Genomic DNA, 23,135 nt, shown 5'->3' with positions numbered 1-23,135 from the left:
GGGGGGAAGGCATTGGGGGAGTCTACATCTCTGCACCTCAGCTCCACCCTCTTCTCCACTGCTGCCTGATGAGGCAAGAGGAGGGCACAGCAAAAGCAGGAAGCCACGAGGGGCCCCACAGGTCCCACTTCCTGCCTCACTCAGAAAAGAGGAAGGTGCAGAATTCACAGCCTCCTCCCAAGATGGGGTGGTGGGTTTCCGCTGCCCAACGCTGCTGTTCAGGGGAAGGGAGAGGCTATAGTGAGGTGGTGGGGAGGGAGAAAGACAAAGGTGTGATCCAGGAAGGTTCAGGCCCGGAAAACAAGCACCAGTGGCTGAGCAAAAATTCTGTTACTCTCTTAGGCTCAGAGAGCCCAAGTAACTTCCCTAACATCACACAGCTCGTTAGCAATGGAGCCAGGAGTCGAACCCAGGTGACCTTACTCCAGAGCCCATCTAGACGGAGAGAGATTTTAATGAAATTCCTGGGCTTATGGTGGCTCATGCCTGTAATCCCAGCAGCACTTTGGGAGGCTGAGGCAGAAGGATCACTTGAGTCCAGGAGTTCAAGACCAGCCTGGGCAACAAAGTGAGACCCTATCTCTATAAAACATAAAAAAAACCAAAAAGTAGCAGGGCACAGCGACACCTGCCTGTAGTCCCAGCTACTAGGAGGCTGAAGCGGGAGGATCCCTTGAGTCCAGAGGGTTGAGATTGCAGTGAGTTATGACCGTGCCACTGCACTCCAGCCTGGATGACAGAGCAAGACCCTGATTCAAAAATAAAAATAAAAAATAAAAAAAGAGCCCAGGGAGGGCAAGGTCACAGAGGGACCTTGGGGTAGAACAAAAACTGGCGCTCCACTATCTCCAGGGCCTCAATAGATGGAGGAGGCAGTGACCTTTCTCTAGGAATGCGGAAAAGTGTTACCTTCTCGGGGACTCGGGCCCACGCCTCCACCCCACCCCAGCCTGGTACCTTGGCCCCAAGGCGTAGCTGGTCAATGGTGTTCTCAGCTTCAGCATACTTCGTGAGGAGTCTGTGGTAGTCTTCCTGAAAAAAAGGGAGCAGCATCATCACATGCCTGGGCACACAACGTACACCTGCTTGCTGGGGGACCCTGGCAGCAAACCCTCCTCCACGAGGGCTTCTGGGTTCCTGAGCGGACAGCATTCCACGGTGGGATCCAAGCTAAGCAATCCTCAGGCCCGTGTGCAACACAGACCCACCACGTTCAAGCAGGATGACACTCCTAACCCCTGACAATGAGTCTAGACTGAGGGCGTCTGGCTGGTTTACCATGATACATAACCCATATCACAGAGGGCTGCCAGTTTCATCTATCCAAATTCCCTGTCCACGTGTCGCCTCTGTGGGGTGAGGCCCATATCTGCCAGTGCTCAAGCAGTATGTGCTTAAATACTTTTTTCAATGGCTAATTGAATGAATCACCCAAGTCTCATGGCAGAGAAACAGAAGACTTGAAAATCACGGTTCCACCCAATCAGAGTCACCTGTCTTAAACAAATCCAAAGAGCTTTAGGAAGACAGGTCATTGCAGGAAAAAAGGAAAAACATGTCACCTGTGGTGGATATGAGGAACTGACTCCTTCTGATAACGGGTCAGTAACGGTAACAGTAAAAGGACAGAATGCAGCCTCTCACTGGCCTTTCCCATACAAACAAGAACTTGGTAACCAAGTAGTTGATGAGGGACATTTTTATCTTTTAGCATATTTCCAGCAATGAATGCAGGAGTGAGAGCATTAGCATACTACCACTTTGTCACCCCCAAATGAAAGACTGGACCAAGACGGTGACCATCAGAGGCTGTCAAAATCACAGACAAGAGGCCAGCAGGCATCCTGTGCCTGCTGAAGGAGGCACACAGGCCACCTGGGATGTGTTCTTGCCAAAACTCCCTACGCCCACGGAGCTCGTGGTCTGGAGGGGAAATACTCATGTAAACAGGTAATTACAGCCCCCAAAGCCTCTAGCTTGAAACCTACCAATATTCCAAAAAAAGAGGACAATGGGACGCATGAAGAGACACCACAGCACATCGGCAAAGCCCAGAATGCAGACGACTCTGCTGGACTGACCGATTTCCTCAACAAATGAATTGCACGGCAGAAGTAAGAAGGAGGACAGACTAAGAGAGTAAGAGAGACTTGAAAAAATAAATGCAAGAAAGAAAGAAAGAAAAAGAAAAAAGCAGAGACTTGAAAGGCACCAAATGCAATATACAAGCCATGTTTGGATGCTGAAGCCCACAAATGGACCCAATAAGCCATTTATGAGACATGGAGAGGTGTGGCTGGCGGATTTGATATTTGTTAATATTTAAGGATCTGGCGTTAACATTTAGGTGATAATGGTATGTGGTTGTGTTTAAAATAAGGTCTTTATCTTTAGACATATACACACGAACATATTTTTAGATAAAAGAATTTGGATGCCCGAGATTTTGCTTCAAAATAACCTAGTGGGGGTGAATAGGGGAGAGGTCAGGCCACAGATGAGAAAGGTTTTTGGGAGATGCTCATTGTGGTTGCCAGGGGGTAGGTAATGGGAGTGCATTCCACGATTTTCTCTCTTGTATATATTTTAATTTTTTCAAAGGAGAAGTTGAAAATAAACAAGCAGATCATCCTTGAAACATAAGTACATCCCTGCTCTTTTCGATCAAAGGGTTTGGGTCTATCTCAGGGCTCCAGGCACACCCTCCCTCTACCAGCAGGGAGTTCCTGGCCCAGACCCCAGGCCTCCCCACGCCAGCCAGCCTCTACCCCAGGGCTTCCCACCCCAGCCAGCCTCTACCCAGGCCTCCTCACCCCCACTGGCCTCTACCCAAGGCCTCCCCACCCCACTGGCCTCTATTCCAGGGCTCCCACCCCAGCCAGCCTCCACCCCAGGCCTCCCCACCACAACCAGCCTCTACTCCAGGCCTCCCCACCCCACCGGCCTCCATCCCAGGGCTTCCCACCCCAGCCAGCCTCTACCCCAGGCCTCCCTACCACAGCCAGCCTTTACTCCAGGCCTCCCTACCCTAGCCAGCCTCCACCCCAGGCCTCCTCAGCTCAGCTAGCCTCCTCCCCATCCCAGTCAGCTTCTATCCCAGGCCTCCCCACCCCAATTAGCCTCCACCCCAAGCCAACAGGGGCCTTGGTGACACACCCACAGCCATGAGTCTCACTAACCTGGAGCTGATGAACAAGCTCAGTGGCTTGCTCAGGCGTCTGAAATTCTTGTGGTACCCTGGTGATGGGATGGGCAGGAGGCATGTCCTTCCCCAGGGCTGCTTCTCCACTGCTCAGCAGCACCTCCTGCACAATCTCGGCTGGTGACTTGAAGATGAGGGGCCGGGCAGGGGCCTGAGGCTGCCTGTTATGGCTTCTAGACTTGGGGGGACGGTAGCTCTCATCTTTGGGGAATCTCACCCGGGGCCCTACCTTGGAGAAATCAGGGAGTGGGTAGTTCAGCTGCCCCCGGCCATACTTGGGGGCATTAGAAGAGGACCGGCCAGCCAGAGTGGCTCCCTGTCTGGGCAGCGGCCTGCCCTGCCGGATTGGCCTGGGCTGAGGATTCAGGGGGCTGATGGAGCCAATGAATCGGGAAGGGAGTGGCTTAGGTGATGTCTTTGTCAGCTTCCAGATGTGTTCCTCGGGCTGCGGGCAGGCAAATCTGGTCGTTTCTCTCCTCCATCTATCTGCGGCACGCTGTGGACTCTGGGCTGGGGGAGCCGAGGAGTCCTGGAATTCCATGAGGGTTGCCTGAGCAACACTGCCTCCAGTTCTGTCATCTGGGTGCAGGAGGTGGTGGCTGGGGCTCTCTGGCAAGGTTTCCGCCAGGGCAGTGGGCGGGGAGCCATCGATCTCTCCTTCCCAAGTGGAATCAAGGCTGTCACTAGGGTGGTCGAGGCTCACAGTCCCACTGCTCCAGGACCTTGCCGGGCTGAGCTCAACGGATGGGTTGACCTCGGAATGTTCGGAAAGTTTGTCTCCACCGGCTTGTTCGCCAGAAGCCACCCAGCCCCTGACCTGACCCTGCCTCAGAGCCATGGGGCTGGTGTTTCCATGGCCCTCCAAGCTGAGACCAGCCTCATACCCCAACCTCAGGCAGCTCTCTCCCGCATCCTCCACCTCCGGACTTCCGAGGGTCCTATCTGGCTCCTCCTCAGTCATGTCCAGCTGATGGCCCTGCGGGGGGAGCCAGGCGAGGGGCTTGTGGGAACTTGCGGGGCTGTCCGCATCCTCTGCTTCAGCCTCTGGAAAGACAGGCCGTCCACTTCTTAGCATGTACCAGGTCTGCACCCACCATGTAACTTACCTAAGTCACTTCGACTCTCTGGCTTCCGTTTCCTCATCACATGGGGATGGAAGGATTCCCAAGGAGCCCCATACACAGCCAAATGCTTGTCTGATACTCCCTCTGGTTGCTCAGAGGTCCTTCCAACTCCAACTCAAACCCAAACTTGGTGGGTGGTGCCTCCAGTGTGTCCCATCTCAGCAGACGACACCACCATCCCCTCCAGGCGTACAAGCCAGAAGCCTGAGATGCATCTTTGCCATCTCTCTCCCTCTAACCCCCTGGATCCAATCTGTCACCTGGTCCTGCCCCATTACCTCCTGTAAAAATTGCAAACTCATCTACTGCTCTGAGGTCCACCACTGCTGCCTTGGCTGGCGCCCCATTCTCTCTGGTCCGGCCAGCTGCAGTCAGTAGCCACCTAATCCTCTCCATCCTCACCTGCATCCCCATCTGAAAACTCATCCACGTCTTCCTGTGGAAGAAAAACAGAACCTTCCCTAAGGTCCTGCCATTCCAGCCCCATTAGCTGTCCCGATCCATCTCTCCATAGCCCCTCAAGCTCCCCCTACTCCTGCTCTGTGCACACCATGCTCCTCCCACCACGGGGGTTATGTGTGTGCGCCCCCCTCTGCGGGGGAGTCTCTCCTTTCCTTGGCCTAGTTAACTCCTATCTGTCCTGCAGGCATTCGCTCAACCTCGGCCTCCTCAAGGAAGTCTTAGGTCTCCCTGACTAGGTCAAGTTCTCCCTTTTACAGGTCCTGGTAGGACTGGCTACCTCTACTTTGTACTGCTTATCATAGCAACAGTTTTCCATTTATGTTTCACTGACATTCGTCTCCCCCACTATACTGCAAGCTCTAGGAAGGCAAGGATGCTCTCTGTTTTTGTTCACAATTGCATTTGCAGTGCTGGTACCCGACACTATTTGTTGACTGAACAGAAGGAAGGAGAAAAGGGGAGTGAGTGAGGAAGGAAGGGAAGGAAGGAGGGAGGGAGGGAGGGAGGAAGGTAAGGTATATAAAACTCCCAGGAAGTAGACAGTTATTGTAGTTATTACGGAGTGGGTACTCAAGAACTATTTATCCATCCACCCACCCATCTATCCTACCATCCTTCCTTCCAACATCTATCCAATATCTACTGACCCATTCACCCATCCGCCACCCACACATCTATCCCACCATCCTTCCTTCCAACATCTATCCAATATCTACTGACCCATTCACCCATCCACCACCCACACATCTATCCCACCATCCTTCCAACATCCATCCATCATCTACCCACCCATTCACCCATCCATCATCCATCACCCACCACCCACCTGTCCATTCATCCATGCATCTAACCACCATCCATGCAGTCATTGTTTCTGGAGCACCCACTCTGCTCTAGGCCCCCAGGTTAACCTCTGGGATCATCCAAAGATTCATGAGACACAGTTTGGATACCACCAGGCACAGACTCTCTGTTCAGGCAGGTGCATCACTGTCTCACTCTCTGCTCCTCCATGCTCTTCCCTTACCTTGATGCCTCTGTGTCCCTTAACAGCTCCTCCAGCAAGTTACTCTTGCTTACAGCAGCACACCTGAACATTAGGTCAGTTGCCAGTGATCACCCAGTGGTTCCCTGGACCTAGGACCCAGGCCCCAGCCATGCAGGTGAGTTTGCTTCCACCACTAGGGGTCATACACTAGAGGTGAAGGGCCTGGGCTTTGGAGCCAGGGAGCCCTGGTTTCAGTCCTGGCTCCTAGGACCCCTCACTGGGGCCATAGACAAATTGTTGAACCCTCTGGCAATCCACAGTCAAACTTGAGGCTGGTTCCTCCTACCTGACAGAGGGTGGTGAGGAGGGAACAAGAGGGGGCTTGACCCTGCCCAGCCCTGTGCCTGGCACATAGTAAAGGCACAGGACAGGGTAGCAGCTGTTACATCATAGCAGGGGTTACCATGTGACCCCAGGAAGAGATGCCTCTGCCCTGTTGGCCCAGTGCATTTCTCTCACCATGTCCTGCTGGAGAGAGAGCTCAGAAATGGCTCCTGAGTGGGCAGCAGTGGGCAATGCCCACTTTGAGCAGATCAGGTGTGTAAAACTTTGAGTAATGATGCAATCCACACCAGCCTGCAGGAGTCACAGGACCCTAAAACAGCGGCATCTCACTCATAATCTAAGTGCAATAGCCACCTTGTGTCAAGCTCTTACTATTCTCCGCGACACTATTCCTCTCATTTTATAGAAGGAAAAAGCAAGATTCAGACAGAAGGGACTTGCTAAGCAACACTAGGGATTCAGTTTAAGTCAGTCTGGATGCAGCCAGAACACAGTTATTGTAGAAAACAAGAAATCTCAACGTTCTCACTGCTGATTGGGATTTTTTAAAATCTTAAAAGTGGCCAGACATGACGGCTCACATTTGCAATCCCAACATTTTGGGAGGCCAAAGCGAGAGGCTTGCTTCAGGCCAAGAGTTTGAGACCAGCCTGGGTAACACTGTGAGACCCTGTCTCTACAAAAAATACCAAAATTAGCCAGGTGTGGTGGCAACTCGGGAGGTGGAGTTCTGAGGATTGACAGAGCCCGAAAGGTCGAGGCTGCAGTGAGCCCTGATCCTGCCACTGCACTCCAGCCTGGGCAACAGAGTAAGACTCTGCCTAAAAAAAAAAACAAATCCAAACTGGACATAACCCTGGGACTAAGTAATTCAAATTACCAAAGATATGATAATCAAGTGTGCAAAGATATATTAGTGACGTTCATCTCTGCATTATTTATAATAGCAAAAACTAGAAACTGCTACAATGTCCAGCGATAGGAGACGGGCCAATTAACCACGGAATATCCACACCATGGAAGTCCAGGCCAATTAACCACGGAATATCCACACCATGGAAGTCCAGGAATCACTTGTGGGAGAGGATCTGATGAGCTAGAAAAATGTTCACATCTGTTAAGTTAACAAAAAAGCAGGTTACAATGAAGTATGTAGAAGACTGTTCCATATTTATGTTACATTTGCATATCTATACATATGGAAAACAGCGGTGATCTGGGGATGGATAATTTTAAATTTTAAATTTTACCTAATTTTAATTTTAAATTTTACCTAATTTTTGGCTTATATTTTCTGATTATCCTGCAATCAGTGGTATTATTTATAAAATTTAAATCTTAACAAATTTTAAATGATAGACTTTGTAGAATTTAATAAAATGTTGAAGCAGCCTCCACTCCGTTCCCCCGCTAGAAGTGCGATGTCTCGGGGGCAGGACACCACTGTTGGAGGCGGGGGGTCCGTCTCACCTGCTCCCGAAGTCTCTCCTGACTCGGAATCCTGATGCCCATCAGGCTGCGGGTGTGGGTTCCACTCCAGGGGTGGCCGGTGCTGCTGGGCCAGGCGGAAGTCCTCCAGGAGCTCGGGGCTGGTGGCATTGGGAAAGAGTCCCTCTTCTCCCCAGCTTTGTGAACCACTTCTAGCCACGTCCCTCTTGTCCTCGGCCCAGGCCCAGCGCCGCCGCTGGGGGCCCTTCCCCAGGCCAGGCTCAGCCCAGTGGATCTCAGTCCCCGAGCTGGCCATCGGGACTGGCCTGGGCTTCACCTGGGCCACTTCATCTTCAGGAGAAAGAGCTGCAGCCGGGGGGCCCCAGAGTCACCGCTGGCTCCTATCAGCATTGGCCATCCTGCCTGTGCCCTGTCAGGGACACATTTAAGGGATAACATTAATCAATCCTGATCCCCTCTTTTATTCGGAACAAGAAGTTTCCAGCAGGAACTCTGGAATTAGACAGCCCTGGTTCGACTCCTGGCTGCGTCCTCCCAAAGCTACGTGACCTTGGGCAAATCACTCTACCTTCATTTTCTTCATCAATAAAGCTGGAATCATAATTCCTCTCTCCTTCCAGGGTTTTCTAAACTAGATGAGACATAGGATAAGGAGCCCAGCGGCCGGTACACTGACCAATTTTCTATTCAGTGACTGGCCAATTTTCTATTGCATCTTTTTAGAAAATCATTTTTGAAAATATTCTAATACATGTAATATATTAGCATGACATGTTCAAACAAATATATTTTTATTGATGGGTTGTGTGATTAAAAAAATATTGGGGGACCAGCAGGCCAATGCATGCTAGCTAGTGTTACTGAGTACTGGCTCTGCGTGTGGGCATGGGGCACAGGCCTTGCTCACAGGAGAACCGATGCCCCAGGAGGAAGCAGACGCAACACCAGGCAACTAGAAATCCAGGTGAGACGTGCTGGAGGAGGCACAGGGGCTGCCTGACACAGGCCAGAGAAGTCAGGTGATGCCAGTTTAGAAGTCAGTTCCTCTGGGAATCTCTGCCCTCACCCGGGTAAGAATTCAGATTGAGAGGTGGGTGGGGGGAGACAGTGAAAAGGGCATTCCAGACCAGGTATGGTGGCTCACGCCTATAATCCCAGCATCATTTTGGGAGGCTGAGGCGGGCAGATCACTTGATCTAGGAGTTCGAGACCAGCCTGGGAAACATGGCAAAACTTCGTGTCTACAAAAAATTAGCCAGGTGCGATTGTGCACACCTGTAGTCCCAGCTACTCTAGAGGCTGAAGTGGGAGGATCACTTGAGCCTGGGAGGTTGAGGCTGCAGTGAGCCATGACTGCACCCCTGCACTCTAGGCTGGGTGACAAAGTGAGATCCTGTCTCAAAGGAAAAAAAAAAGGCAGCATTCCAATACCCAACATAATTGAAAACAGGCACTCAAACAAAAAGGAATGAAGTCCTAACACACAGTACAGTCTAGATGAACCTCAAAAACGATGCTCAGTGAAAGACGCCAGACACCAAGGCCACCGATGGTGTGATTCTATGGATAGGAAACGTCCAGACAAGGTAACTTCTTGGAGAGTGAAAGCAGATTGGTATTTGCCAGGGCTGGGGGAGAGGAGAGTGGCACTGCCTGCTTGCTGGGTATGGGATTTCCTTTCGAAGTGATGGAAATGTTTTGCAACTCGATAGAGGTGGCAGTTACACAATATTGAAGGTACTCAATGTCGCTGAATTGTTCACTAAAAATGGTTAGTTCTATGTTATGTGAATTTCACCTCAGTTTAAAGAAAAAGCCTTCCAAGTTTGGGGACCTGGGGGTGGAGAGCGAGCCTGCCAGGGACTTTCCTGGACCCGGCCGTGGTTTCCCTGATGATGACGGGGGTATTGAACACAGGGAGAGCCCATCAGAGGTGTGGTTTAAAAGTTCCCCGTTCCCCTCAGGCAATTCTGGGAGAATGAGCAGGGGAACCTGACCGCACAGGGACCTGCCAGGCAGCTGCTGCAGGAACAGGGTGGCCAGAGAAGGGCTCCTCCACTGCCTTCCCTCAATCCTCTCCTTCTTTCCCTCATTCCTCCTCCCTCTCATCTCCTTTTGCCTCTTCTTTCCCACTCTCTTGCTATTTCCCCAAGTACTTCTTCTATGCCAAGCACTGAGCCAGACCCAGGAAGTGCAAAGCTGACCCAGCCTGGGCATGGTCTCCCAGGGAGCTCCTGGCCATGGCCCATCAGCACAGCGGGCCCCCAGGGCAGCTTATTACAAAGGCCTTCTTCCACAGATGGGGAAACTGAGGTCCAGAGAGGGGAGAGGCCTTGCACAAGGCAAGGGTGAAAGTCAGCCTCCCAGCCCGCAGTCTGAGCTTTCTCCCCTGCATGCTATGTCGAAGGGAGTATGACTCCAGGCCTCCCAGGACAGAAAGTCTGTGTTTGTCCCTTTATCCTCGTGAGCATTTGGATCCTGCTTGATTTGTGTGGCTGAGAAAAGTCAGCAGGCAACTATTTTTGGACACAAAGTTCCCCAGGGAACAGATCAGCCCAGGAAAGGCTGACTTCTCAAGGGCTGGAGGAGGGAGGGACAGGGAACACCCTTCTTCCCTCCTTGGCTGCAACTCTGCTCCGTGGATGGGTGTTCGGGTTTCTATCCTCTGTTCCCACCCAGTCTTCCTCTCTACCCCCAAATGTAGAGCCCCAGAATTTCCTCCAGATGGCCCTGTGTATTATCCTCCAGCCCCATAGTCCCCACCACAAGTGATGAGCCCATTCAGCCCCAGCCTGGCTAGAAGCTTTACCTGTAAGTTCAGAATCTGCCCTCCCTACAAACATTAGGGTAGAACTTGGCTGAGATCACTCAGCTACTTCCTGCCAGAGCAAGACTTGCTACTGTCAGTTTTGGCCTAGTGGCCCACCAATATTTTTTTTAATCATACAACCCATCAGTAAAAATGTATTTGCTTGAATACATCATGCTAACATGGTACATGTATTAGAAAGAATAATTTCAAAAGGGATTTTCTAAAAAGATACAATAGAAAATTGGCCAGGCACAGGGGCTCACGCCTGCAATCCCAGCACTTTGGGAGGTCAAGGTGCGCAGAAAGCTTGCGCTCAGGAGTTCAAGGCCAGCCTGGGCCACATGGCAAAAGCCTGTCTCTACTAAAATTGAAAAGGAAAAAGGACATAAATACAGGCGACCCTTAACGACACAGTTTGAACTGCACAGGTCTACTTATATGTGGATTTTCTTCTGCCTCTGCCACCCCTAAAACAGTAGATCAATCCCTCCTCTTAAGTCCGCCTCCTCAACATGAAGATGACAAGGATGAAGACCTTTGTGATAATCCACTTCCATTTAATGCAAGTAAGGAGATTTTATCTTCCTTATGATTTTCTTCATATTTCCTTTTCTCTGGCTTACTTTGAGAAAACAGGACATAATGCATATAGCACATAAAATATGCATTAATCAACTGTATATGTTATCAGCAAGTCTTCCAGTCAATAGCAGGTAATTGATAAAGTTTTGGGGGAGTTAAAAGTTCTAAGCAGGCCGGGCGCGGTAGCTCACGCCTATAATCCCAGCACTTTGGGAGGCCAAGGGGGGTGGATTACAAGGTCAGGAGCTGGAGACCAGCCTGGCCAACATGGTGAAACGCTGTCTCTACTAAAAATACAAAAATTAGCCGGCTGTGGTGGTGCACACTTGTAATCCTAGCTACTCAGGAGGCTAAGGCAGAAGAATCATTTGAACCCAGAAGGCGGAGTTTGCAGTGAGCCAAGACTGTACCACTGCACTCTAGCCTGGGCTACAGAGCAAGACCATGTCTCAAAAAAAAAAAAGTTATAAGCAGATTTTTGACTGTTACGAGGGTTGGCACCCCTAACCCCTGTGTTGTTTAAGGGTCAACTGTATTTTATATTTTGTTTTATTTCATTTTACTGAGACAGGGTCTCAGTGTTACCCAGGCTGGAGTACAATAGCAATCAGGGCTCACTGTGGCCTTGACCTCCTGGGCTTAAGCCATCCTCAGCCTCCTGAGTAGCTAAGACCAAAGGTACACGCCACCATGCCTGGCTAATTCTTAAAAACTTTTTGTAGAGATGGGGTTTTGTCATTTTGCCCAGGCTGGTTTTGAACTCCCGGGCTCAAGTGATCCTCCTGCCTCAGCCTCCCAACGTGCTGGGATTACAGGCATGAGCCACCCACCCAGCTGGTCAACTGTATTTTAAATAGAAGCTCTAATCCTTGCTTCTCATACCTTCTGCAGGGCCTGTACCCCTCTTGGAAATCCCTGCCAGGGATCTTAAGCTTCAGCGGGCTTAAGAATCCTCTCAGCATGTAGTTTCCTGAAACAACCTGCGGACAGCCTGACTCAGTGGCCCTGGGATAGGGCCCAGGAATCTGCATTTTAAACCAGGGCCTCAAGCAGGGCCTGCCCTTTGAAGACTGCTAGGCCCCCTCGCTCCTGCAGTTACCAGTTAGGGCAGGTGGAGGAGGGGCTACCGTTTAGCTGCTGCTTTTCTGGTTCTGAAGCCTCTGCTGGGAAGGGGCCGGGGGAGGTATGTGGTTTTTGACTTTTTAAAGGGCTTTTTTTCTAGCTCTGCCACAGAGCAGCCTGCCCAATCACAGATGCCTCTGGGTGCACAAAGAGGAACATCCTGTCTTCTGGGATGACTCAGTCGTGGCAGAAATCTCACTGTAACCAGGGGAAGGTGCACGTCACAGGCAGCTGCGGTGACTGGCTGGAGTTTTGCACTTGCCCCCAGGCGCCTACACCAGTGAGCCTTTCCAGAGCAAGGCCTCCATCTTCCATGCGAGCCACGGCCCTCAGCACCACAAGAGCCCCAGAACTGGCCGGTCAGCTAGTCAGTCAACAAACACACACTAGTGCGGACTACCTGCCAACCTCCGACAGGGATGATGCTGTGATAGAGAAGCAGGCTGGGCATCAGGGGACAGGTGCCAGTCCTGGCTGCTGTCACTCACCGCGTATGGCTGGGCTGGCATTTCCCTCACTGTAAAATAGAGAAAGTACCGTCTGCTCACCCTGCTAGAGTGGGTTGGGGAGCAGGGGATGGGACTCAAAGAACGCTGACATTCCTGGTTGACTCAGCTCCTAAGGGCAACAGCCTCAGAGCTGTTAGCCTCTCTCCTCCTCCCTGAGGTCACATTTCAAAGTACAAAGATACATACCGAGCACCTGGCAGGTGCAAATTAACTTTTTAAAAAAGCCTTATGACTTCCTACTACATACCAGGCACCACATAAGATGCAAAGAACGCAGAAAAGAGTAAAAGCGTTCCAAAATTTTGAATGGTGCAGGTTAGTGCAATACAGAAGTGTTACGACAGGAAGCTTTAAGGTGGGCTTGAGAAACGGTGAGGGTTTTGGGGGAGAAGATTGGGGAGGGCATTCCAGGCAGAGGGAACAGCATAGGCAGAGGTACGGAGGCCTGAAAGTATGACCTGACCTTGAAGAAGAGCTATGAGCAGGGGCCCTGAATGCCAGAAAAGGCGGCGTTGTTTCAGCCAGCCTTCCTTAGGGCAGCAAGGCTGCCCCTCAAAGGCATTGAGTGGGGTTTGGTGAAGACTCCAGCCATGTGAGCTGGGGGCTGACCACAGGACGGTCAGCTCCTTTAGGATGAAGTCCCCACGGGGAGGGCTGTGGAGCTCAGGACCCCTGCCATCCCTGGAGAAACTGGCCCCCCAGGAAGTAGCAGCCACTCCGCCCTCCTTCTGTACATCTCCTCACCCCCATGCCGCCCCTGCCCCTGCTCTCTCAAGGGTCTAACACACCCCCAAAGTGTCTATCTTCAGTTCCTGGGTGGGATGGACTCCTCTTCCCCGCCACCCACACAGGGCTCCTCTGCCCCCTCAGCCACGCCACAGCCAGCGACCCTTCCCTGTGTAGCTCGATCCCTCAGAACAGTCCAGACTCCCAGGTCCTCCTTCGCCAGCACAGCCACGCAGCCCGCACTGCCTCCCTGTGCCCTCTGCAACCCTTTCCCTCTGGCCAGGGCTGCCCAGGGTGCATCCCTGCTTCTAACTCACACCCCCATCCCGATACCTCCCAGATGAGGAAACTGAGGCACAGAGACGTGGCAGGCTCTCCGAAGACCTCACAGCCAGGAAGTGCAGCTGGAGGATTCAAAGCCCAGGTGTCGCAATTCTGAAACCAAGACTATCAGACACATAGGGGGCAGGGAGATGGGGAAAGAAGACCCCCGATATCAGTAACCAGGCCTTCCAAAAAGGCTGTGCTGTTGGCCTCCGCCATCCCACACCTCCAGTTGGCACAGACCTGCTTTTCTCAAGGGGTTCCACCAGCTGTGTGGACACTAGTCCCGCAAAGAAGCACCAGCCACTCCCCCTCTGTGTGTCCCCTCCCTGCCCCCAGCCCACTCCAGCAGCAGAGGCTGAGGAGAAAGAGAAACAGTGCCCTGTCTCTGGTCTTGCCACCCTCAAGAACTGAGCTGGGTCTGCTGGTCCACGGACCGTCCCTGGCTCCTCTCCTTGCCCTTACACAGCTGACATAAAGGACTGCTGCTTTGATGGGGAACCCCCCCCTGCTGCCACTGCCTCCTGGCCTGCTCCCCATCCTGGCATTGTCTCTGAGGCCCCTTAGCAACCAAGGACACTAACTCTCCAGGTGCAGATGAGGACACCCCAGGCACAGAGATGGACCTGCCTGTCCAAGTTCACAAGAGATCAGCATTAAAGCTGGGACTGGAATCTAGCATCCTGAGGCTTGACGAAATCCTCCTTAAATCCACGCTTGCCCTGGGGGGGCGGGCTCCCCTGAGTCAAGAGACAAGCGATGCAGCTCCAGCAGCTGCAACTTCCTGGCTGGGCTGGTCCGGCTGCCTGGGCTGTCCCAGCGTCAGTGACTGGCCCGTCCAGAAGGAAGGCAGCCTCCCGGGCCCTCCTCCGTTCCGACCCCTTACCTCTCTTGGGCTCCACCACGGTCCTCCCGGGCCAGTTTCAGGGGACCTGCCTTTGAAGTCTTTGTTCCAAACCCAGGGAGCCCCCTGCCTCCATTGCGCCCTGGCCCGCCTCCAGGCCGTTCTGCCAGCCCAGGCTGCTGCTCACACACCAGCATCCTCCCCACCTCTCCCCGCCCCTGTCAGCTGAGGCCGCCTCGCCTCGCCTCAGCAGGAAGCGCCCAGCCTGATTTCCTACAAGTGTTTGTCAGAAGGAGGGGGTTTGTCTGCGTGCAGAGCAGAGCCGGAGGAGCTTAACCCCTTACAAGCCCTCCGAAGGTCTGCGCTGCCCAGAAGAGGACTCAGGGAACAAACTCCTGATGTCCTGGGCTTGGGATCGTCTCAGCCCAGGCCCCGCAGGTACAGATGGGGACACTAAAGCACAGAGAAAGTCAGAGGCTTGGCTGAGGTCACACAGGATGCTGTAGCGCCTGCCCTCTAGGCCCTCTTCAACCAGGGCCTGACTGTGGCTGAGCCTCCTTCCCTCACTAGGCCTCAGGGCCCATCTGCCTGGCGAGAGCTCCGACTCAACCCCACTCCTGCCCTTCCAGCTCTGACTCTGCCAATGTGCAGTCTGAATCTCAGGGAGACCATGGTGATTCCTGCCATCTCAAGCCGCTGTCCTCGCCCCGAGGTGGTCCTGCAGTCAGAGTGGAACGTTCCGGACAGCATGGAGGCATGATACTGACAGATGAGGTAAACTTTCCCTGTGGGAAGAACCCTCCAAGGGTTCACCAGATGTTGGGAACAGATTGATCCTGACAGTCAATCAAAGCTGTCTTTTCTCAAGCCCCACCATCCCATTCCTTCATTCATAGGTACTCCCTGAACTGAGCTCCTACTGTGTGCCAGGTGCTTTTGAAGGTGCTGGGGATACGGCAGAGCCCAAGACAGACCAGGCCCCTGCTCTCCACTCTAGCAGAGACACGGACAATAACCAAGCACATGTATAATGTCAAGGGGAGAGCGGTGAGCAGTGAGACTCAGTGACCATCCATGTCCCAGGCCAGGCAGCACCGAAGCCTGGGGCTCACCTGGGTCGACAGAGTCAGTCTCTGGGCATCAGAGAGTTTAAGTGTCCCAGCTGACTGGCCCTGGTAGAGAACCCATGGGACCAAGAGTAATAGGTTGAGGAGAAGGGTTATGGATGGTCAGGAAGGTCTCTATGAGGAGGTGACATTCAAACAAGGCACTGGAAGGAAGATGGGCAAGAGCAAGCCACAAGAAGGGCTGGGCGGAGTGTTCTGGGAGGGCAAGTGTAAAGGCAAAGGTGGGGGAGCCAGCAGGCTTTCCCTGAGAACAGCAAGGCCTGTGCACCCGGGGCAGAGCGAGCCAAGCGGGAGAGGCGGGAGCTTTGCAGAAGATGAGGCAAAGGAGGACGAGAGGCTCTCAACACTGGCCCCACCCAGGACCCAGAGACTCTGAGTCAGGAAACAAGAAGAAAAAGGAAAAAAAAATCAGGCCTCTGTATTGTCCAAAAAGCCCTCCAGGTAGTTCTGATAAGCAGCCAGATTTGGGAACCATTCATGTAGGACAGAAAAAATCTTCAAGTCAGCGTGGACCCGGGTTCAAATCCCAGCCCCCTCTCTTGCTGGCTCTGATCTTCGAGTCAGCGTGGACCTGGGTTCAAATCCCAGCCCCCTCTCTTGCTGGCTCTGATCTTCGAGTCAGCGTGGACCTGGGTTCAAATCCCAGCCCCCTTTCTTGCTGGCTCTGATCTTTGAGGCTTCACCTCTCTAGGCCTCAGTTTCTTCATCTGTAAAATAGGGTTAAGAAGAGTAGCCACCCCACAGGGGCTGCTGTAAAAATTCGATGAGGCGACGCTCCCAAAGGCAGAGCAGGGGACCCAGAACACAGTCATGTATTGAGCTCTTTTATTTTTGCTACTACAACCACTGCTGCTACTTAGGTATAAGTCTCCGGTCTCCTCGAAGCCTGACACACTGTTCATGGCTGATGGATGTGTTCCATCAATGGATGAATTCACTAATGAGTGGACTTTCCCAAAGTCAGCTTGTAAGTAACTGGCAGAGCCAGGGCTAGAACCAGGAGCCCTCATCCTGGTGACCACCCACCCCTCTATCCACTTCCCTGCCTTTTACCCACATCTGGGTGGCAGGGCTCTCCTTGCAGCCCCCAGCCCCTCATTGAGCAGAGCCAAACCCTAATCAGGCCCCTCCCTGCCAGCTCTGGTGGCCATGTGTGCCATTGTGTGAGGGGCGGGCTCCCCTGACACCCCGTCACTCACTCCCCCTCCCTCCCTGGTCATTAATGCATGCAGCACTGCTATCAGCACCAGATGGCTGCCGTTGCTGGGCATGCCTGTGGCCCGCGGATAACCCCAAACCCATCTTAGGGGCAGCCACCTAACACCAAGAAGAACCGCCTCTGGTGCAGTCCGTTCCATTTCCTTGCACCCCCAAGCCAGACAAAAACTCCTCCCTGCCTCTCCTCAGGCAGCGCCCACCTCCTCCCTTTTTTGTTGAGCTGGAGTTTCGCTCGTGTTGCCCAGGCTGGAGTGTAATGACGAGATCTAGGCTCACCGCAGCCTCCACCTCCCGGGTTCAAGTGATGCTTCCACCTGGGCCTCCCAAGTAGCTGGGATTGCAGGCATGTGCCACCACGCCGGTTGATTTTTTGTATTTTTAGTAGAGACGGGGTTTCGCCATGTTAGCCAGGATGGTCTCGATCTCCTGACCTTAGGTGATCTGCCTGCCTCAGCCTCCCAAAGTGCTATGATTACAGGCGTGAGCCACCACACCCAGCTGCAGCACCCTCTCTTAGATCACAGTCCCCACCCACAGGCCAAATTCTACCAAACCGAAGCAGCATGTCCAAGACCGAGCTCCTAGTATACCACCCTCCAAGCCCACCCCTCCTTAGTTTGGCCCATCTTTCACCCAGGTACATACTGAGAATCAGCTGTCATCCTGGATGCTTCCCTTTCCCTTACATCCCGTAACCAACCCATCATCAACTCCTAGTGATTTCATTTCCTAAATTTCACCGGAATCTGTCTCCATTTCTGCATCCCCACGTGGGTCCCTGGATGGGCCTTGCCTGGAAAGCTCTAGGGTCCACTAATCCGTTCCCCACACTGCACCGATGCGATCTTCAAGATAGGAGTTTCCAAACTTGCCATGGCTCTGAGAAAGAAGAAGAAACTCCATGGGCTGGCCGCTGTTCCAGCCTCTTCTCCCGCCACCCTCTCTGCCCTTGCTTAGCATGCTTCTACCACACAGGCCTCCTTGATCTTCCTGGGACAGATGTGCCCTGCTCCTCCGCTCACTCAGTCCCGCTTCTTTTCCCTGTTAACTTGTAGGCAACCTGCAGACCTCAGCTCCAGAGTGCCCTCCTGAGGGACTCACCATTTGGAACTATATTTCATATGTGCTTATTTGACGAACGTCTGTCTCTTGACTCAGTTGGGAGCTCTGTGAGGCTCTCATTATCATATCCCCAGGACTCAGCACACAGACCCTGGTATAGAATAGAAATACAATAAATAGGGCTGGGCGCAGTAGCTCATGCCTATAATCCCAGCACTTTGGGAGGCCGAGGAGGGCAGATCACGAAGTAAGGAGTTCAAGACCAGCCTAACCAACATGGTGAAACCCCACCTCTACTGAAAACACAAAAGTTAGCCAGGCATGGTGGTGGTGTGTGCCTGTAGTCCTAGCTACTCGGGAGACCGAGGCAGGAGAATTCGCTTGAACCTGGGTGGCAGAGATTTCAGTGAGCCGAGATCACGCCACTGTACTCTAGCCTGGTGACAAGAACAGGACTCCATCTCAAAAAACAGAAAAAGAAATACAATGAATACATGCTGGATCATCCACTGAACCTAGCTATTTGCCCAAGCCTGACTCAGAGCCCTCCTAATAACCCAATGAGGCTAATATGACAACCCCATTTTACAGCTGGGCAAACAGAGGCCCCTAGAGCCCAAGCAGCTTTCCCAAGGTCACAATGCTAATGAGCTGCAGCAGAGTTTCAAACACAAAAAGACCCGGTTCCTAATGACCCAATTTGGTGGTCACAACATTGCAGCTCACAGAGAGTTAATATCTGTGCACGGTAAAATCAGGAGTAGAGTTTATTACCAACGAATTGCAATTCACAAAGCCAATGTTCTAATTGTATAGTGAGGCACGGGTTCCACACAGCGCCTTTTGGTTTCCCAAAATGCTTTCTTCTTCTTTTGAGGGCTAGATGCTCAAGAACAGAATGTCAAAGTGGGCAGAATAGGAGTCCTATTCCATTGTATAGGTGAGGGTGCTGAGGCCCGGATAAGGGAAGAGATTAGTTCCTGTTCACCCAGAAAAGAAGCAGCAACAAAAACCTCTGACGCCCACTGCCAGGGCTTGACGACTTTCACCAGCAACAGGCGTGCGCGTGGCTGCGTCTGCAGAACCCTGCCAGCCTTCCCACGGAGCCCAGCTCGCCTTCGGCCATTTACTCCCTCCAGCGTCTGGCTCATGACGTTCCCACCCCACAGGAGCCATTTCTCACCTACTTCCTCATCGCCTCACTGCTTCCTCATCGCCCACTCAACCATCCCTCCCTCACAACCTCCCTCCACAACCATTCCTGAGCCCCCCTTAAGTGCAAGCATATTAACCCATCTGGAAGGCAGCTCTTTCTTTAAGTCTTCAGGTGCAGCCCAGGACATACCCCTGGACTGGGCTGGGCCACACTTGCTGACGTGATGAACCCTGGACAGTCGCCCCTCACACCATGTCCCCCAGGAGCACAGACATGGTCTATGGGGGGGTCACCAGGCTTCTCTGCCACCCTAGTGGAAACCAGGAGCTAGAACTTCAGGAGCTCTGGGGGCTGACACCTGTGTTGCTCCACCCTCAGTCGCTCTTTGGGCTCCCTGTTGCTCCCTTCCCTGGAAAAGAAATGAAAACTTACCACAAGGTAACCCACTCCTTCCTGCCCAGAATGCTGCATTTACCCCGTAGTTAAAATTCACAGGGATGCTGGGTTCGGTGGCTCACGCCTGTAATCCCAGCGCTTTGGGAGGCCAAGGCGGGCAGATCACTTGAGGTCAGGAGTTCAAGACCAGCCTAGCCAACATGGTGAAACCCCATCTCTACTAAAAATACAAAAATTAGCCAGACGTGGTGGTGCACGCCTCTAATTCCAGCTAATTGGGAGCCTGAGGCACAAGAATCACTTGATCCTGGAAGACAGAGGTTGCAGTGAACTAAGATCATGCCACTATACTCCAGTCTAGTGAGACTCTGTCTCCAAAAAAAAAAAAAAAAAATTCCACAGGGAGTCTGGGGGAGAGAGGAGGCAGGTGAGGGTTTCAGGAGTGAACCAAGAAGAAGTGGTGAAGCCTGGCTTGGGAAGCAGAGACCCAAGTTCCAGCCTGAGTGCCCAGGAGCAAGCACCTTCCTTTCTCTGAGCTTTGGAACCTGGGCTTAATGCGATTGTCTCTGAGGTTATCAGAGATTATCTCCTAATGCTAACCCTCCTGGATTCTTCATGCCGTTTGCCCACACAGGCAGAAATGCCATGCTGACGGGAGGCTGCAGGGCACAGGTGTTAAGGCACACGGCCATTGTGGGCAAACAAAGAACTCCATGTTCTCCCTTGGAAGCTGTGTAACCTTGGGCAAGCTGCTTAACCTCTCTGAATCCCAGATTCCACATCTGTAACATGGGCCAATAATTACAGGATTCTTTGGATGACAAATGAGACTATGTGCCTAGAGTTCTTGGCCCCAGTGCCCAGCTGGCACAGGGTAACTGTTCACAAATAAATGGCCTTGCCTTTCCGTGAAACGCCCATATGACCTGCTCCCAGCAGGACTGAGTTTAATTTTCCTCATCCACAGCTTCCACAATCTCAACCCCAGCTCTAGCAATGAGTCCTGGACACAAAAAGGTAGAGGCAGTTTTCCCAAGTGGAGGGAGATGCTGACATTTCCTTGTGACCCTCTTCCCTGTGGCCCCTAAACCAACTCCAGGACTCACTGACCCAGCTAGAAATTCTGTCCTCACTCTGAGTAGCTAAGGAGCAGAACAAACAGCCCCTTCTCAGCCAACTGAGACAGGGTTATGAGGAGGTATGGCCATAGTGAGGAAAACACACACACACTCAAATTCACGCTCTTTCCAAAGAGTCCAACAAACAACAACAGAAAAAGCGTGCATGTGCCAGGAAGGTACTGCTTACAGCAAAACTTTACTGAACACCTATTATGTATCAAATACCGTAGAAAAGCCTTTCCATGGATTCAGATCTCATTATTTAATCCTCATACTCATCCAAGGAGGGAAATCATTATGCCCATTTTATTTTATAGGTGAGGAAGCTGACTTGAACCCAGACAGTATAATCTTCATCACTTGCAACTGAAATTTGCACGAGGTAAAACGATTGGAAAACGGTCACAGTCTCCAGTAGCAGGTGATCATTGAAAGAAACTGACATTTCCACTCAAAGGAATAATATTAGCAGGCGTTAGCATCATGCTATTGAAGAATAGCAAATAATGTAAAAATGTTGCTATGTTAAGTGGACAAGCCAGTTAGAAAATAATATATATCTAGTTTGAGTTCATTAAAAAAAAAAAAAAAAAAAGAAAAATATGGAGGAGGAGGAGGAGGAGGAGGAGGAGGAGGAGGAGGACAGGAAGGAGACAGGATAGGAAAAAGAAAGAGGGAGAGAGTGAAAAAGAAGGACATGTTTTAAAATGTTTACAACAGGCCGGGCGCGGTGGCTAACACCTGTAATCCTAGCATTTGGGAGTCCAAAACGGGCAGATCTCCTGAGGTCAGGAGTTCAAGACCAGCCTGGCCGACATGGCAAAACACTGTCTCTACTAAAAATACGAAAATTAGCCAGGCCTGGTGACAGACGCCTGTAATCCCAGCTACTAGGGAGGCTGTGGCAGGAGAGTCACCTGAATCTAGGAGGCGGAGGTTGCAGTGAGCCGAGATCGTGCCACTGCACTCCAGCCTGGGCGACGAGAGTGAAACTCCATCTCAATTTAAAAAAAAAAGGTTTGCAATAATTATCATGAGGTAGTAGGTAAGTTCTTTTGATAGGTAAGTTTGCCATTTTTCCTTCTGGGTATTTTCTAAAAATAACAGTTCCTTTAAAAAATAAGAATAATGAACATATACTATTTTTAAAAACAGAACAAACGAATACCACCTCACATCTGTGTGGTGCTTCATTCTGACCTCAGGCACTTCCATCCTCACTTTCCCCTCCTGTGAAAGGTGAAAGGTATGGTTGGGCTCTTTGAGGCCCTTTAAGGCTCTGACCTCCTTTAACATTCTGTAACCCCACACCTTCTCCTCCTCTGTTTAAGCTCTAATACAATATGTTATTCTCTGCGATACACCCATTACACAACATGCGGGAACACATGAAAATCACAAAAAGGAGAGGATGCAATCAGCCACCAGCCTTAGCCACTTTTTGCATTTGGAGGCACGACATTTGTTGCTGGATTGGATCCTTACAAATAATTAAGCAATTAACAGATGAAGAAAGGCTCAGAGAGGTTATACAACTTGCCCAAAGTCACACAGCACATTAGGGCACCATTGGGTCTGTATCTACAAATAAAGCATTATCCTCCAGACGAATCCTTAGTGGTGGACTGAGCGCACCTCCTGGACCCTGAGACCTCTCCTCCTCAGTCCTGGTCCTTTGCTGTGGTCCCAGGACCCTGAGGAGACTGACAGCTGGACATCCCACCCTGCCCTGGCCCTGATCCCAGGCTCCTTCCCCAGAATAAACTGAGCAGGGTGGAGGGGGGGATTGGAGGGAGAATGCTGGCAAGGACTTAGGGGCTGGTGTGGGAGCGGCACTGGGCACAGAAGGTCTCACTTGGCAATGGAGCTGGAGTTCCTGACATTTGGCAAGGAAGCCCAGAGCCAAGATGGAACTGCAAGCTGGGGTGCAGGAGGGACAGGGGAGTGAGAACGTGAGATTTTGCGGGCAGGAAGCCTAGGTCACCTCTGGTAGATCAGCCCTTCACTGTTTTGTTTCAGAACTTATCTGATAACCTCATTTATAGACAGAGGCTTTTCCTTCCCTCGGGCATGCATGTATAAAGTAACAAGATAACGTGTTTGCGCACAGGACATGCTCAGAAACGAGGGGTTAGCTCCTCCTGGCTCCCCTGGTCAACTGCAGCGCCTCCTCCCCATCATCTACCCTGACTCAGCCCCCAACCCCTTGGCACAATGGATAAACCTTCTTAGGGCACCATCCTGTGGGGCTTTTCCCCTGCTTAATGACCATCAGTGGCTCCTGTCACTTTCAGGTTAAAGGCCAGACATTTTGGCCTGGGATTCAGGCTCATACCAACCTGCTCCCAAGTCAGGGGCTGCTGCACTGCATAACTCACACCATAGACTGCAAAAGCCATCTCACAAAGGTTTTCTTCCCAAATCCCATACTTCAGGGGAGCTGCTGTTGGGGGCAGCCCTTCTGGCCTGGCTCTGCTGGGCTCTGCCAAGAAGCCCCCAACTCCAAGCTGCCAAGCAGAAGCAAGGCTGGCCTTCCATCTCCCACCACCCCACCCTTCACCTGCAG

The 23,135-nt window shown here is 52.0% G+C and overlaps 1 protein-coding gene and 1 long non-coding RNA gene across 9 annotated transcripts in view; one reads left to right on the top strand and one right to left on the bottom strand.

Moving 5' to 3' along the window:
• The window catches only part of AKNA (AT-hook transcription factor), a 61,935-nt gene that overhangs the window by 36,231 nt on the left and 2,569 nt on the right, over positions 1–23,135 (bottom strand). For 3 of the 7 annotated variants that reach the window (XM_017530282.2, XM_037739177.1, XM_017530280.2), the window contains exons 2-4: positions 7,592–7,979; positions 3,180–4,246; positions 958–1,032 (exon numbers count right to left, since the gene is read on the bottom strand). In XM_017530282.2, the coding sequence (XP_017385771.1) occupies positions 958–1,032; positions 3,180–4,246; positions 7,592–7,865 (1,416 nt within the window). In that variant the 5' untranslated portion in view covers positions 7,866–7,979. Of the gene's footprint in view, positions 1–957; positions 1,033–3,179; positions 4,247–5,815; positions 7,236–7,591; positions 7,980–12,486; positions 12,604–14,531; positions 14,751–23,135 lie in introns of those variants that run through there. The other 4 variants (XM_037739176.1, XM_017530281.2, XM_017530278.2 and 1 more) reach the window with 4 other exon arrangements.
• The window catches only part of LOC119471546, an 8,885-nt gene continuing 621 nt past the window's right edge, over positions 14,872–23,135 (top strand). The window contains exons 1-2 of one of the 2 annotated variants that reach the window (XR_005200620.1): positions 14,872–15,263; positions 20,887–21,158. This is a non-coding gene — a long non-coding RNA (uncharacterized LOC119471546). Of the gene's footprint in view, positions 15,264–20,886; positions 21,159–23,135 lie in introns of those variants that run through there. The other variant, XR_005200621.1, reaches the window with a different exon arrangement.

Source organism: Cebus imitator, unplaced genomic scaffold (genome assembly GCF_001604975.1).
Source record: "Cebus imitator isolate Cc_AM_T3 unplaced genomic scaffold, Cebus_imitator-1.0 Scaffold64, whole genome shotgun sequence".
NCBI lineage: Eukaryota > Metazoa > Chordata > Mammalia > Primates > Cebidae > Cebus > Cebus imitator.
This window is presented reverse-complemented; position numbering and strand designations above follow the sequence as displayed.